General features: G+C 41.5%; 1 protein-coding gene across 6 annotated transcripts in view; it reads left to right on the top strand.

Annotated features, from left to right (window-relative positions):
- Positions 1-16775, top strand: part of FAM13C (family with sequence similarity 13 member C) — a 138689-nt gene that overhangs the window by 112809 nt on the left and 9105 nt on the right. For all 6 annotated transcript variants that reach the window (XM_065922379.1, XM_065922381.1, XM_065922378.1 and 3 more), the window contains 3 exons: positions 1555-1693; positions 8475-8556; positions 9983-10194. In XM_065922379.1, the coding sequence (XP_065778451.1) occupies positions 1555-1693; positions 8475-8556; positions 9983-10194 (433 nt within the window). The remainder of the gene's footprint in view (positions 1-1554; positions 1694-8474; positions 8557-9982; positions 10195-16775) is intronic.

Raw genomic sequence — 16775 nt, 5'->3', positions numbered from 1 at the left:
ACTTCAAAAATAGAGCAAACATGCCTACCAAAAGCAGCTGCAGGCCCCGAACCATACATGGCAAAAAATCAGTGTACTTTCTAGTTAAGAATGCCGTTTGAAGCTTTCTTGTCTCAGAAGGAAATGGTCTCAAGACACAAGTTGCCGTGTGGCTCACGTGTTTGAATGATTTTCATGAAATGACCAGAATCCTAAGAAATGTGCACATGCAAACACCGGAAATGCCATTCTTGGTGAGCTCACTATTATTTCTGTGTCCAGGAGTGGCCTCAATGGCTGGATTGTGGCAATGCTTGGCAAGTTGTTCATCTCAATTTATTCTTTGATTCTAGAAAAGTGGTAGCTTACAATAGTTCCCCCACAAAGAAAAATGTGAAACTATGTGTTCTTTTTTTTTTTTTTTTTTAAGTTCCATTAGTAGTTTTGATGCATAGCTAAAATGAGTCTTCTCTTGATTAAATATATGTGCTGGGAATTCCTACATTCTCCTTCATACCTCCTGCTGTCACTCATGAATTTATCCAGACCTTGTTCCATGGACTGTCTACTGATGGACTTGAGGGAGTTAGTGAATTATTACTATTTTAAAGTATGTTAGGTGAGAAAATAAACATGTTTTCTAGAGAGGGAGTCCATTTCTTTTATCAGATTCACAAAGGCTCTATTATATCAAGAAAACTTAACTACTCATCTGAATCCTTTTTGAAAATATCATTAGTCTGGGCTCAATCCCTGGTGATTCAGATGTAAATAATGCCCTGCCAATGCAGGAGATGTAAGTTTGGTCCCTGTGTCAGGAAGATCCCCTGGAAAAGGAAATGGCAACCCACTCCAGTATTCTTGCTTGGAAAATCCCATGGACGGAGGAGCTTGAATGGGGTACAGTCCCTGGGGTCACAAAAGGCTGAGGACAAGCACACATGCATGCCATTTATTGAGGATAACGTGGTCTCATTTGTCTGAAATTGGCCTCCTTCAAGATTTAGGAAATGCATTTCCTAGAGTAATATTCTGACCTTTGTAGACAAAATTCCTTGCTAACATTTGCCTATAATGGAGTTCTGTGAATCAGGGGTCTCCAATACCCAGCAGATGCTACCATAGGAGGCTCATCAAATGATGAACTGGCCTCTGGACTTTTCTGATAATCCAGGAAGCTGGGTTTGTAGATAAGCAGTAGTGTTTACTGGAAGACCATTGTGTGTGTGTGTGTGTTTTTTTTTTTAATTTGTCTTTTAATTGGAAGAATGTTGCTTTACAATATTGTGTTAATTTCTGCTGTTTGACAAGGTGAACCAGCCATAATTGTTTTGTTATAATTTATATCTTTTTAAAAACATTTTCTTGGAGTATAGTTGATATACAATGTTGTGTTAGTTTCAGATGTACAGTAAAGTGAATCAGTTATACACTCTTTTTTAGATTCTTTTCCCATATAGGCCATTACAGAGTATTAAGTAGTGTTCCCTATGCTGTTGTGCAGGACCATGTCAGTTATCTGTTTTGTATACGATAGTGTTTTTAATGACTCTCTCCCTCCCTGGATCATTGCAGGCTCCGCAGTTCTTCCCGGTGCAGCTGTGGGGATGGCAAGGAGCCGCAGACCATTACCCAGCTCACCAAGCACATCCAGAGCCTCAAGCGGAAAATTAGGAAATTTGAAGAAAAATTTGAACAAGAAAAGAAGTACCGGGTAAGGAAGGCCCCTGTGATTTGAAATGAGTGGATTGTGTCAGAGGTATATGGGCTTTTCTGTCCTTCCTTTTTGAGTATACCTCTGTGCCTGGGGACAGCTCAGTTCCCCTCGGCCAACCCAGGACTCATCATAACTGGAGTCCCTCCTGGGTCTGTCAACTGATCTCTGCTAAGATAATTCCTAGCAACAGATTGCAACTCTTATTTCCAAACTGATTTAATTATTGATCTCTCTCTCTCTCTTTTTTTCCCCTGAGGAAACTTACTATCACTAGTGTTCCTACGACTCAAATTTGGAAAGATTTTGAATTATGGTCTTATTTGTTCTTTAACTTTTTCTCATTTGTATTTGGGGTAAGAAAGCAGATCCAACATGGAGTTATTTGCATTTAGATAAGAACCTATTAGGACTTCCCTGGTAGCTCAAGTGGTAAAGAATCTGCCTGCAATGCAGGAGACCCCGGTTCAATTTCTGGGTCAGGAAGATCCCCTGGAGAAGGGATGGGCTACCCACTCCAGTATTCTTAGGCTTACCTGGTGGCTCAGATGGTAAAGAATCCTCTTGCCATGTGGGAGACCTGGGTTCGATCTCTGGGTTGGGAAGATCCCCTGGAGAAGGGCATGGCAACCCATTCCAGTATTCTTGCCTGGAGAATCCCACGGATAGAGGAACCTGGTGGGCTACAGTCCATGGGGTCGTAAAGAGTTGGACACGACTGAGTGACTAAGCACAGCACAATCTAAGCACCTATTAAGGGTGCAAAGGATGGAATCTCTAATTGTGGAACAGAATGAGGGAGAGTTTTCTTTGACGATGAAGTACTTTCTGGTTGATGGATGAGCACCTATCAAGTGGCGTCTATTCAGGCAACTCTTAAGGACAAACCCTGATCTCATCCTTTCTCTCAGAGAGACACCAGCCTTTGTGCTGGTGTGACAGTGTTGCAACTATGAACTTTTCCTAAATAAGAAGCGATTAAAGATCTAAATGTAAGAACAGAAACTATAGAACTCCTAGAGGAGAACATAAGCAAAACACTCTCCGACATAAATCACAGCAGGATCTTCTATGACCCACCTCCCAGAATATTGGAAATAAAAGCAAAAATAAACAAATGGGACCTAATGAAACTTAAAAGCTTTTGCACAGCAAAGGAAACTATAAGCAAGGTGAAAAGACAGCCCTCAGTTTGGGAGAAAATAATAGCAAATGAAGCAACAGACAAAGGACTAATCTCAAAAATATACAAGCAACTCCTGAAGCTCAATTCCAGAAAAATAAATGACCCAATCAAAAAATGGGCCAAAGAACTAAACAGACATTTCTCCAAAGAAGACATACAGATGGCTAACAAACACATGAAAAGATGCTCAACATCACTCATTATCAGAAAAATGCAAATCAAAACCACAATGAGGTACCATTACACGCCAGTCAGGATGGCTGCTATCCAAAAGTCTACAAACAATAAATGCTGGAGAGGGTGTGGAGAAAAGGGAACCCTCTTACACTGTTGATGGGAATGCAAACTAGTACAGCCACTATGGAAAACAGTGTGGAGATTCCTTAAAAAACTGGAAATAGAACTGCCATATGACCCAGCAATACCACTTCTGGGCATACACACCGAGGAAACCAGATCTGAAAGAGACACGTGCACCCCAATGTTCATCGCAGCACTGTTTATAATAGCCAGGACATGGAAGCAACCTAGATGCCCATCAGCAGACGAATGGATAAGGAAGCCATGGTACATACACACCATGGAATATTACTCAACCATTAAAAAGAGTTCATTTGAATCAGTTCTAATGAGATGGATGAAACTGGAGCCCATTATACAGAGTGAAGTAAGCCAGAAAGATAAAGACCAATACAGTATACTAATGCATATATACGGAATTTAGAAAGATGGTAACGATAACCCTATATGCAAAACAGAAAAAGAGACACAGATGTACAGAACAGACTTTTGGACTCTGTGGGAGAAGGCAAGGGTGGGATGTTTCTAGAGAACAGCATCGAAACATGTATATTATCTAGGGTGAAACAGATCACCAGCCCAGGTTGGATGCATGAGACAAGTACTCGGGCCTGGTGCACTGGGAAGACCCAGAGGAATCAGGGGGAGAGGGAGGTGGGAGGGGGGATTGGGATGGGGAATACGTGTAAATCCATGGCTGATTCATGTCAATGTATGGCAAAAACCACTACAATATTGTAAAGTAATTAGCCTCCAACTAATAAAAATAAATGAAAAAAAAAAAAAGAAGCGATAGAGTCAGAGCTAAGTGTCCTGATGTCCCAATGCTAGTTTTATTTATTGTCTGTAATGGGGATCATGGCGTAGAGAAAAATCATATCCGTGTAGAACTTCACAAAGATATTGGGTTTTTGGCAAAGGGTCCAGAACAGCTTGTTATTAGAATAAAAGAGAACAGAGGATAAGGTCTCATACATCTTAAAATATTTAAAGGCTCACTAAGCAGTTGGTCCAGAGGCAATCTGCTGGTTCCTGAGGTGTGGGTAAGTTCTTGGGAGGTAGCTGTGAGTAATATTTCTTTTTCCTGTTCTTCCTGTCCTGTGCTTCCCACAGTGGCTGCAAATTCACTAAAAGAGGGGTTGTAAGGAGTAATTTTTAGCTTTGCAAAATGGATAGAAAAGAAAAATCAGATTAGCTTTCAAGACAACTTCAGTCAGGATGCTAAAGACTCTTCTCTCCCTTGAGGTCAGGCAGCCACAGCTGCTTGTGGTCTTTCATGTAGTAAGAGGGTGCTGTGCACATTGTAAGTACAGGCTTTATTTCACAGATAAGGAACAGGAGGCCCAGAAAGGACTTACAGCCTTCCTAGGGTAGTTGTGTCCTAGCATCTCAGCTTTGGGGTGGTTAAAGATGAGTTGGTTTTACAATGGAGGAGTGGAGTAAAATTCTTAAAGTGTCCGCATTTTGAAAACTCCATATAGCCCGAGAGGAGCTGATTTTCCTTGTCTGCTGCTGGAGTGTTGCTGGATCTGCAATGCCCTCGTACTGGAAACTGTAGAGAAACAGCTAGGGCCTCCATCCCCAGGGGCCTGCTAATAGTTCTTACTTGGTGGTTCTTGAATCAGACTGACCTGGGTTTGAATCCAAGCACAGCCACTTATGAACTCTGCGACTTAGGTCTTGTTACTTTATGTTTCTGAGTCTCATTCTATCCATCTGAACAGTGGGGTTAATATTAATAGTGACTTCTTAGGTTTGTATTAAATGAGGGAGCCCATATGTATTGCTTCTTACAGTTTTAGCACCAGGGAAGTAAGTGGTCCTAGATATTACTAACTTTTTCATCTGTTTGAGTGATACTTGAACAGGCTATCCCATGGCAACCTCTGCCTTGTTGAAGTAAAAAGGAAAATTATAGACATTAATTTTCCAGTAGATTTTTCTGCCTGCAGATATAGACTCTAGATTGTGGAGAGTCTGTATATATAACAGGTCACCTGGCAGTTGGCTATTTTAGAAAATAATTCCTCCTGGCACCTCCTGCCTTTGTCTGGAGAAACCTTAGGGCCAAAGCAGACACTTGCCCACACATTTAAACATGCAGATATGGATTTGGGAGCAGTAAAAGACTTCATGATCACGACTTCTCTCTGTGTGTGAAAGTCTTTGATGTAATCAGAACCTTCAGTGTCTCAGGAAGCAGGGTTTCCCCTCACCCTTCCTGTCTGGATGCTAGGCTGTGGTTAGAGGTTTGACATGTCACTGGACTTGAATTGGTTGCTGTGTGTATGGCTTTCCTTCCTGGAAGCCTGACTGTGGAATTAACAGCACCTGCTGCTAATTTTTGAATCCAAGTTCCTGCTGGCCCTCCATGCTAGTCTGATGCCCTGATACAATATACATCCTTCCTGCTCTGTTGGATATAACTATTTCAGTTCCTGTCCAGAGCTGTGTTTATTTCCTACATGTTTACACTTTACATCTAACAATTGTTAGACTCATGCACCTAGAAAAAACCTGTTTCAGCCAGATGTCTCCTTTCAATAGAATTAGAGAGTGTTAGAATTAGAAAGGATTAGTTAGTCTTCTCTTGTTTGACCACTGAAGAAACTGAGGCTCAGAGAAGGGAAGTGACTTCTCTACGTTCACACAGCAAAGAATTAATCACAGCTAAGACACTAACACGGGTCCTTTCATCCTGATCTGTAAATCTTTGTAAGATGTCTTTTGAATTGTCTTTGCATGTGTGTGTGCTAAGTTGCTTCAGTCATGTCCGACCCTTTGATGACCTGAACTGTAGCCTGCTAGGCTCCTCTGCCCATGGGATTCTCCAGGCAAGAATATTGGAGTGAGTTACCATGCCCTTCTCCAAAGGATCTTCCCGACCCAGGGATTGAACGCACACCTCTTACATCTCCTGTGTAAATAGGTGGGTTCTTTACCACTGGCATGTTTGGCAAATCACAAGTCTGGTCCAGCAGCACCCTCAGTTATGTGACTCAGGAGCCCCATTTAAATCACATTGAACAATATCTACACTAAGTTTGTGGTATATGGCCCTTGGGGCCTATTAAACTGAAATATTTCAGCCCAGAAGTTAGAAGGCTTGAAGATCCACAGCTTGTGTTTGAAAACTTCCCATGTGATATGAGAGCTGCCATCCTTCTCAGCTTGATTTAACCTTTTTTGAAAGCTCTCCCAGGAGTAGGGAAGTACAAAATTCATTTTAGAAAATGATTTCAGGCTTTCAAATATTTTGCCAGAAAATTCAGCCTTAAATTTCTACTAAGTCCTGTTTGCAGTAGTGTAAGTTTACTTCTTGGTCGTTGGTCCTTGGCTTAGGGTCTTAGATTTTTGTTTTTAACAGTATTTCAAAAAGAGTACATTAACTGTGTGGAGCACATCCAGTGAAAAAGGTATATTCAAGAGAACAGGATGTTTTTAGATCAATGTGGAGAGTTCTGTGAGGATTTTGAGAAGCCAAGTGTAAAATATTGACTGTTCACATAACCAGACTGTTACCCACAGTCAGAGTACTTAACATTGTATCAGGGAAGTAGTCCAGTGGGTCATTCTAGCAGACGGTGAGTAGGACCAGGAGCAGCCGTCCGAGGTGTGTCCCTGTGTCGCTGTCCATGGTCCTGAAACCAGGGCTTCCCTCCTGGAAACCAGAGTCTCCCTTCTTGGCTCCTGTAGGAAAAAAAAATCACTGGGCTTCCATGAAGGTAAAGGGGAGGGGAATCTTCCCTCAGTGTTATTTTGCATCTTGATTTTTAAACTGTATGGATTTTACATCTCTATAGAAGTGACAGAACCATGTTTTGTGTTTCACAATTAAAACATCCAATCCCATGTACGTTTGATGATCCTCTTACACGATCACTGTTTCTTTCTTCAAACTTGAGAGGAACACAGTCTTCTCCCCATGTCTCTCTGTCCCACCAACAACTTGCTGATGTTACATGGATTTAATAGATTCTTAATCACAGCAGAGCCGCCAGTCTTGTCACTAACATTGCACACATTTCTGGCCACTATTGTAGTGTTTATGATGTCTTCTTGAGCATGCCTATATAGCTCTTTGTATTAATATATTCCCAATTCAAAGTAACGACTAATTTCTTGAGCCTGTGTTTAAGTTACCAGAGTGGCTATGTTTGCTGTTCTCTCCTAGTTTCTCTTTTCTATAGAAAATTCACTTTTATACTCTGAAAAGAAATCCAGAAATCAAGGTGAATGATTTGTATGAACAGAGTCATAGTCTCCCAAAATTAAAGCTATATTCTTATTGCCACATCCAGGTGTGATTATTTACTAGTGAGGACATACTATCCTATGTGTGTGTGTTGGTAAGACTTACAGTTCCTTTGAAGATCTGGTAGTAACACCACCACTACTACTACTATCACCTCTGCCAGTAATGATAGCAGTGATAATATTTTAAATTCTAGCTAACACATCTATAGTGTTTAGCATGTGCCTGGAACTTTTCTTCATACATATTCATCATGTTTCATGTTTCAGACTCATCATGTTTCATGAATATTCACTGATTTATCCCTCATAGAAACCTTATGAAAAAGATGCTGTTAAATCCTCATTTGCTAGGTCAAATTGGGGCATGGGGAGGCTAAATAATTTGCCCAAGTCCACACGCATATGGTTGATCTTTAATGCTACTCCAGCAGAATAGTGAGTCTGTAAATAGTGAGGAGTTGAAATCTGAGGATGAGGATTCTTCCATACATACTGACTTCTCAGACTTAGAAGGTTTTAGAGATCCTGGGGTCTCCTTTCTTCAGCTTGGAGCTTATGACTGATAGGAGCTAAAGCTTCCAGTTTGTAGTATTCCCTAGACAGGGTGTGGTCATAAACCATGAACAGAGGCAAGGGAGGAAGTGCTGGTTTGTGTCAGTATGGCCCTCTACATTGATACAAAGAATGACCTGGCCACGGGGTGTCAGGTGTGGGTAGCCCACAAGGTGATTGAGAGGTAGACTTTATGGGGCACTGGCATGGTGAGGACTATGTAAAAATGCCAGGTGACCAGGCGTGCTTAGAAACAAGGTCCATGGCAAGGATGAAAGAGTGGAGGAAGTCAGGAATGTTTGCTCTGTTTCTCAGATGCAACTTCATCTGCTGGAGATAGCTTGCCTGAAGTTCCCTCCCAGCTTTATATATGTTCCTGAACTATCTTTGTGTGCCTCCGTTGCTTAACAATTTTTTTTCCTTTTCTTTTTTTCTTTCCCTCCCTCCCTTCCCCTCCTTCCACCCCCATTTTCCCCTCCCTTGCAGCCTTCCCATGGTGACAAGACATCTAATCCTGAAGTCCTGAAATGGATGAATGATTTGGCTAAAGGTCGTAAACAGCTCAAAGGTAAATGCCAGCCAAGGGAGTCTCCTTTTTAAGGAAGGAAGAAGTTAAAATTATGATAATATGCTACAAGCAGTTTTGGATTCTCTTCTACCTGGGCCCTCTTTAACCTTGTTTCCTGCCGAGTTTGGAGGCCCTGTCTTAAAATAGAGTCCTGGGTTCCCTTCATTGTTTGATCCCATTGAATACATCTGGATATAAAGGGACTGAGGAAATCCAGTCTCCCAAATGGAATGATTCACTCCAGTGCCAGGAGCATTTCAATATATGGAATGTTCACCTCCTTGGGTTATTGGGTTCTTGGATGTTAGAAACAGAAGAGGCCTGAGCAGTCATTGATTCCACATACCCCAACTTCACAGAGGAGGATATTTATGTCCAGAGAGAGGGGACGGTGACATGGCTGGAAGGTGGTGAGTTCAGAGTAAAACTCTGTTCTCTTGCCTCCTAATCCTTTCTCTGTCTCTCTGGAGATGGTGGTCTGAGTATTAATTAACTCTCAAATCCATTTTAAGGGACTATAGTTATTTACCAATAAAAATTTATTTTCTTCCTCTTCCTACATTTTTATTTCAATACCTAGAGACATAGGAGCTTTTCCAGATTTCTAGAAGGATGGTGATAAAGAACTGGAAAGGAATACTAAATTAATTCAGTAGTATTAAGCTGTAGTGATGTAGCAGGTTTATAAAGTATGCAGTGTTTAAACACCACACCAGAGCCTAACTAAAAAACAAACATCAGACAAAGAAAATGTGCTATGTAATTGAGGAATCAATATAAATGGCCTCATTCAAAAGACCAGTCCCCTAGCATATTCTGAAATAGAATTTCCTAATAAGTCCCAGGTGGCCCTTTTGTTTTTATTTATGTAGGTTTATATAAAGCCAAATTGCAATAGTGGTGATTTCTGGATTTTAAATATTGGCATTAGACAAAATTGTGAGATCTGTCAGGTTGGGGCTGGCAGTCTATCTCCCGTTCCCTACCCTTCCTGTATATCCTCAGATGACTGCCTTATGTAATGTGTTCCAGTAGACCTTGCATTTCCGCAGGGGGCTCTTCATGACTGCACAGCTTTCAAAACCTGAGGAAAGGAATCTTTGAGCATAGTATTTTAGGTGCTGTGGCAGATAACAGGTGAAAACTTTGGGGCCAAGTACCTCTGGTCTTCTTCCTCTGAAATTTAAACTATTCATGATCCTTCTACTTCTATGAGATCCTTACCTCAAGAGCCCTCTATTTTCACATCTGATGGGGAGTGTGTGCTACTGGCCTTGGTTATTAAGGCTGCCCTTGCCCTGTGGAAAGCCATGATCAGCACTGTTCATTTCCACTTGGCATCAGGGGAGAAATTCCTGAAAGGCTCTTTGCTCTTACTAGACCAATGAGTCTGCGTACTCATGGTAACTCACCACATTTCTCTTAGAACTAAAGCTGAAGCTGTCGGAAGAGCAAGGGAGTGCTCCCAAAGGCCCACCTAGAACCCCGCCCTGTGAACAACCCACAGTCCCCAGAGAGAATGGGAAGCCGGAGGCCGTGGGCCCTGAGCCGAGCTCCTCTGGAGAGGAGACTCCAGACGCTGTGCTGAGCTGCCTGAAGGAGAAGAGAGAGCAGCTTCCTTCCCAGGAAGATCCTAAGGTACCTCATCAGCCTTCACAAGGCCCCAGCCCTCCACATGGTGCCAGTAAGACTGTGGTTTTGACCAGTTTGTATCACATAAACAGCTTTGTGAGACTGGCTCTGAAGATTTCAGTCGGATGAGTTCCTAGTGGGCTATCAGCTATGACCTAGGGTATTGCCACATGGTTCTGGGTACTGCCATTCTGAAGGTTATAGTGTTGCGTGTTAATGAGAGACAAACGGTAAAGACGCTAGAGTATATCATATCTCGTTCTCCTTTACTTTCCCCTGATAAGTTAGCAAAGGAACCCAGACTAGGATTACAGACTCATTTTACTGTGTGTGTGTGCATGCACCCCCGTGGACTGTAGCCCACCAGGCTCCTCTGTCCATGGGATTTTCCTGGCAAGAATACTGGAGTGGGTAGCCATTTCTTCCTCCAGGGGATCTTCCCAACCTGGGGATTGAACTCAAGTCTCCTGTGTCTCTTTCATTGGCAAGTGAATTCTTTCCCACTGAGCCACCTGGGAAGCCCAAGGTCTTTATAGATGTAGTTAAGTTAGGGTTACTTGAATGAGCCATACTCTGTTATGAATGTTGTACTTATAAATTTGGACACAAAGAGTAAATACCTTGTGAATATGGTTTAATATTTCATATCATAAGAATAGAGAGGTAGGGTTTCTTGAGTGCTAGGTAACATATTTAAAGACTTCAGCTTAGACATCTTAGTTTTGAAATCTTGGTGAGATACCTAGATACAGTTGTCAGTTACACATTTGGATATATGAGCTCAAAGAAAAGATGTATTATATTTTAGCAAAAAAGATGATGAAACCAATTCGTATTTACCTGGTTAGTCCCTCCTCTCCTGCATATCTATGCTCACATTTTACTAATGCCAAGGAACCTTGCTAGTAGTCTTTTCTGTCTGAATTCTGAGTAGCAGGGCTGTCTTTCATTTCTTGAATAATCTATAGCTACCATAACATAGGGCTTCCCGGTGGCTCAGTGGTAAGAAATCTGCCTGCCAATATAGGAGACATGGGTTCAATCCCTGGTCAGGAAGATCCCCTGAAGCAGGAAATGGCAACCCACTCCAATATTCTTGCCTGGGAAATCCCATGACAGAGGCTACAGTCCATGGGGTCACAAAAGAGTCAGACACGACTTAACAACTAAATAATACCCTAACATAGCTCGTAACTATTCTGTGTGCCACTTTCTGCCTCTCATAGTACTTAAAAACTTCTTGAGTAAAGAAGTTTATTACTTATGATCCTTAGTGTCTGTACATAGTAGGTATTGAATAAGTGTTTATAGAGTGAGTGGATTTATGAATGAACAGACTAGGATATTAGACTTTGAAATGACATCCTCTTGAGAAGAATGCTGGCTTTGTTCTGTTGTATTTACATTATCCAGTCTAGATCTTAAGATGTCAACATATGCCAAATCCCAAAAGGCTTACTGTTTCCCCTTGGACTAGTCCTTTACATTGGTGCATATGACATACAAGTAGAAATGGGCCCTTGGATACCTCTTTCATTAAGAAGTAGCATTCAACTCAAAAATAACCAGTGTGTCGTGATGAGTGATTTTCACTCAGCCAACGTATCCCCTCCTCCCACCCACAAAGCTTCTAGACTTTGTCATGGTCCTTGGGTAAGTAGATAACTGTGTGTGTGTGTAGACACATGACATGCTCACATATCCAGGCACATTTGTGGTTTTCCATTCTTTAGTGCTTTTGATGGTCTTCCCTATTTTTATAGTTACTTTGACCACATCTATAAAAGCAACGTATAACACTTAGAGCAGGACTCAGTCCTTGAATAAGCCACTTTCTAGTTATGTACTCTTGACAAGTGAACTAATTCTCTGATATTCAACTTCTTTATCGATAAAAATATAGATAATAGCTATTAATATAGTTGTTTTGACAATAAAGGGCGATGCCTGGTAACTGGTGGGCAGTCATTCATTTGCAAAAAGATCTGAGTACCTACCAGTGTTATGAACTGTGATATGTGCTAGATAAAAAGATTAACAAGATAGCAAAGTGATGTGGGTTACTGTCTTCTTGGCACTAATGTTTTTCTGGGAGTTGGGATATAAGAAATAATTCAACAGATAAAAACCACTAAAGACTTTGATAAGTACTGTGCAAAGAAACAGATGATATGATAGAAAATAATAAGAATGGTTTCTGTATTATATATTGCTGTGAGGAAGTCCTGTGACATTTAATGCAAAAGAATCAGCAGGCCAAGAGAGCAGCAAAGAGCATTCTAGATAGATGGAATTGCAAGCATGGTGGCCTTTGAAGGAAGAGCTCATCTGTGGTTGGAATTCTCAGGTCTGAGTGCTTGTGCACAGGGCTGCACGAGATGAAGTCAGAAAAAACAGGTCAGGGCCCATAACACAGGAGTTCCCAGGCCACTGAGAGTATCAGGCAGCTGTTGAATGGTTCCAAGTGTGAAAGTGGCATGGTGTGATTTACACTATGCAGAATAAATCATAGGGAAAAAGAGCGGAAACGGGAAGATGAAATGGGTGGTTTGGACTAGGATGTTCACTGTGGAGATGGAAAGAAGCAGACACATTCAAAGTCTATTTAGGTTCTAGAATCAAAAGGATGTGCTGATTCACTGGGTGGTAGGGAGTAAAGGAAAGGAGATGGGTCCATTTACTGATGGGGAGAAACTAGAGGGGGAGTACACGGAGGGTGGGAGGGAATGCTTAGGAGGTCTGTTTTGGACATGCTCATTTTAAGATCTTTCAGGACTAGGGTGACCTACCATCCCAGGTTTCCCTAGACTTTCCTAACTTTAGCACCGAAAGTTCCATGGCTCATCAAAAGCCTCAGTCTTGCGAAAACTGGGATGATCCGTCACTCTGCTGAGGCATTTAAGTCAAATAAAAGCATGTAATTGAAAGTCTGAAGGTCAGAAAAACTCTGAGTTCTCTAGTCATCTAGTCATCTCTGAAGTCATCTTGGTTTAAATGGCAGTTTATTTCTCTTGTTTTATTTTACTTATTTTAATTGGAAGATTACTTTATAATATTGTGAAGGTTTTTTGCCCATACATTGACATGAATCAGCCATCCGTTGAACTGTTTAGTGTCAGAAAGTGAAAAGTGAAAGTTGCTTAGTTGTGTTCAACTCTTTGTGACCCCATAGACTATAGCCCGTCAGGCTCCTCTGTCCATGGAATTCTCTAGGCAAGAATATTGGAGTGGGTAGCCATCTTTTTCTCTAGGGGATCTTCCCAACCCAGGGATTGAACCTGGGTCTCTTGTGTTGCAGGCGGATTCTTTACCATCTGAGCCACCAGGGAAACTCCTAGTGTCAGAAGTCCCTTCAGAGAAGCCTTGTATCCCTGCAGTAGGCTAAAGTTAGTTTCTTTAAAAAGAGATCACCTGCTGTGGAATGTGTGAGTCTCAGGACCTAAAGCTGCAGGATTGTTCCGGGAGAACTTCACACAGCCAACCTGACGTGGCCGGGCAGCTATAGATGGTTCGTAAGTGGGGAGTCTAGAAGCCACACAAGCAGCAAAGGGAGGACTGAAAATTTCTAAAATAGTACTATTCTTGGCTCCTTGGGGAACTGATTAGCATTTGAGGTGATCTCATTAGGTCCCATTTCTTTAAACTCAAAATGACAGATGATTTTCATATGGGGTCTTTGCTTTACTGCTTAAAATGCATTAAATATTAAAGCTTTCAAGATGAGTTCTTTCTTTTCTAGAGGTGCCTTTATTATGACTCTTCCTGAAATTTTTGCCATGGTGTTTAGTCAGAGCTCGTCCTAAAACTGATAAATGCAGGAGACCCTACAGCATGGCCTTGTCAGTTCAGATCCTGCCACTGAGTGATTTTCTCCCTCCATCATCTGTGGGTGATTTTTGGAGATCGTCACTTCCAGGTCGCAGGGTGTGCATTGAGCCCTGGAAATGAGTGAATCACCCCTCAGTTCTGATTATTGTGCCTGTTTATGTCTTCCTCTGACATGCTGAATTGGAACTGGTACCTCTCCCCTTTTTATTGTCCCTTCCAGGAACTGTAGGTAGGGTCAGGTTACCAAGTGGATGAGTAATGACCATTACTTCTTCTGCCCCTTCATCAACTGCAGCATCTTTGAAGAGAAAAGCAGATTTTTAAAAAACATAATAATTATAAAGATGAAATAAATTTAATCATGGATTAGTGAGTTGTGCATTGGAGGCAGGGAAGACATACAGGAAAAAGGCACCAAAAGGAATATCCCATCAAGTCCTTCTGTCTACTTATCCTTTCAACGAAAATTTAATTTTCTGAATAGGTAATACTTTCTCACATAGTTCAAAAAACAGAAAAAGCTACACATTAAAAAGACTCCTCCCCATCTGCCAGCTCCAGTTCTGAGTTCTCCCACCCCTGAGCAGGTAGAGCTGTTGTTAGTAATGTTTTTTGTGTCATTTTGGAGTTTCAATATAAGGCATATGCAAGAAAGGATCAATATACATTCTTAACTTGCCCCTTAAAAAAAGGTAGCAGTCTATATAATTATGTATCCTTTTTTCATTTTGCATATTCATATTGACATAGTTTCTCATTATTTATTAAACTTATGCTTTAATAGCACCATGATATTCCTCTTTTAGTAATTTATAACCTTGATGGTAACCTCAAATCAACTAGTTTGATGACTTAAATAACATTTAGTATGCCTGATTCTGTGCCAGAGACATTTACATAAGATAATTAAAAATAATACTCATTTTGCATATTAAGAATCTAAGGTTCAGAGAGTCCATAATTTTCCAAATTAAATATAGTGTGTAATTTTTTGAAGCCAGTTATTTGAATTTACAGCCTCTCTTTTCAAGGCCGGTATTGATCTGCCTGTGCTTGGAAATCTGAACTGACCCGGCCATCCTCTCCAGCAGCTCTTTTGCATAGTGATGTTCACTAGTGACCTCCTGTGTTGTTGGACTGACTGGTTAGTTGAAACAGTCAGATTTGTTCCACATACACTGTCTCCCTCAGTGAGGGGCTAGGGAGACAGACTCAGGGAAAGTTTGGCAGGACTTGAGTCCTTAAGGCTAAAGAATAATGGATTCCCATCACTCTCTGTCCAGAGAGAGGAATGTCAGTTCTACCTCCCTCTCCAAGAGAGAGCTTGTTTATGGTGACGGTTTGAGTGATTTCTATGTTTTTGTGGTTTCCTGTGAAAGAACACAGGGGACCAGTGCCGTGGGGAGAAGGGAAACAAATGTGGTGGTAGAAGCACTCAGGCTATGGCAGTTTTTTCTCGGACGACTGTCTGACCAGGGCCCAGAAGGAGAGAACACTGGGGCTGACCACTCAATAGCAGTTCTGCTTGGAAAACCAGCTTGCTCGGGGCAGCCATTCCAGGCCTTGGTGATTGGAGTAACCTCCTGGGTGGGGTGGGGTGGGGTGGGGCAGTTTTTATGATGGAGATGTCAAGCTGTCAACAAAGCATGTCAAATTTCCCTGTGCATGGCCCCCTCTTGCTCATCCTTCTTGAAGTCTCCTTTCCTCTGATGCCATAAAATGGAGGAGCAGAACTGATTCAAATGAATTCTTTTTAATGGCTGAGTAATATTCCATAGTGTATATGTACCATAGCTTCCTTATCCATTCGTCTGCTGATGGGCATCTAGGTTGCTTCCATGTCCTGGCTATTATAAACAGTGCTGCGATGAACATTGGGGTGCACGTGTCTCTTTCAGATCTGGTTTCCTTGGTGTGTATGCCCAGGAGTGGGGTTATTGGGTCATATGGCGATGTATGGCAAAAACCACTACAATATTGTAAAGTAATTAGCCTCCAACTAATAAAAATAAATGAAAAAAAAAAAAATGGAGGAGCAGGAAGGAAGGGTCATTTAGCTTCAGGGTTTATCTCCTTAAATTTATCTTTAAAATTGGACTACCCATTCACGCTCTGGATCTCTCTCTGGCTCTTGAAGGTTATTCAACATGATCCTTGTTTTCTCTATTTAAATAAAAAACATGTTAGGTACTACTAACATATCATACCCAGCCTATGCAGAATTGGGGAGCAGGATGCATTTCAGAAATAGCCATTGGTGTCAGAGGAGAAAATGGTCTGAATCTTAGTAGAAAGTGGCCGAGGAATGAGGAATAGCTGAGTCAAATGTATCTCGGCCCCTTGATTGGAGTTACCTGTCCTGCAGAGCCTACCTCTGGACTCATTTTCCACCATGAAGATCCACTTGGCAGGCCTCATAATAGCTAGTTTCCACAGGCCCCTGAGTAGAAGACAGCTCCTGGCATATATCTCGCCACTAACTCTTATTCTTCAGGCAGCCTGTCCTGTCAAATGTATTTGAGGATAAGCACTGATGGTATTAAAGTTTTGACAGTGTCCTATACTTATGGCCATTGAACCCTCACATCTGTCTTTGGGGATTACTTTAATAGTGATCCTAAGAGTAAATCATAGAATCATTAGAGTGAAAGATGAATTCCATACGTTATATACATGCCCTGACTTTTATCTAGCATCTGTGGAAGGAACCTTTTTGTAATGGCATTCATCATTCTCACTTGCTTTTTGGTCATTCTTTT

The sequence above is a fragment of the Muntiacus reevesi genome, chromosome 2, assembly GCF_963930625.1.
Source record: "Muntiacus reevesi chromosome 2, mMunRee1.1, whole genome shotgun sequence".
In the NCBI taxonomy this organism is placed as follows: Eukaryota; Metazoa; Chordata; class Mammalia; order Artiodactyla; family Cervidae; genus Muntiacus; species Muntiacus reevesi.
This window is presented reverse-complemented; position numbering and strand designations above follow the sequence as displayed.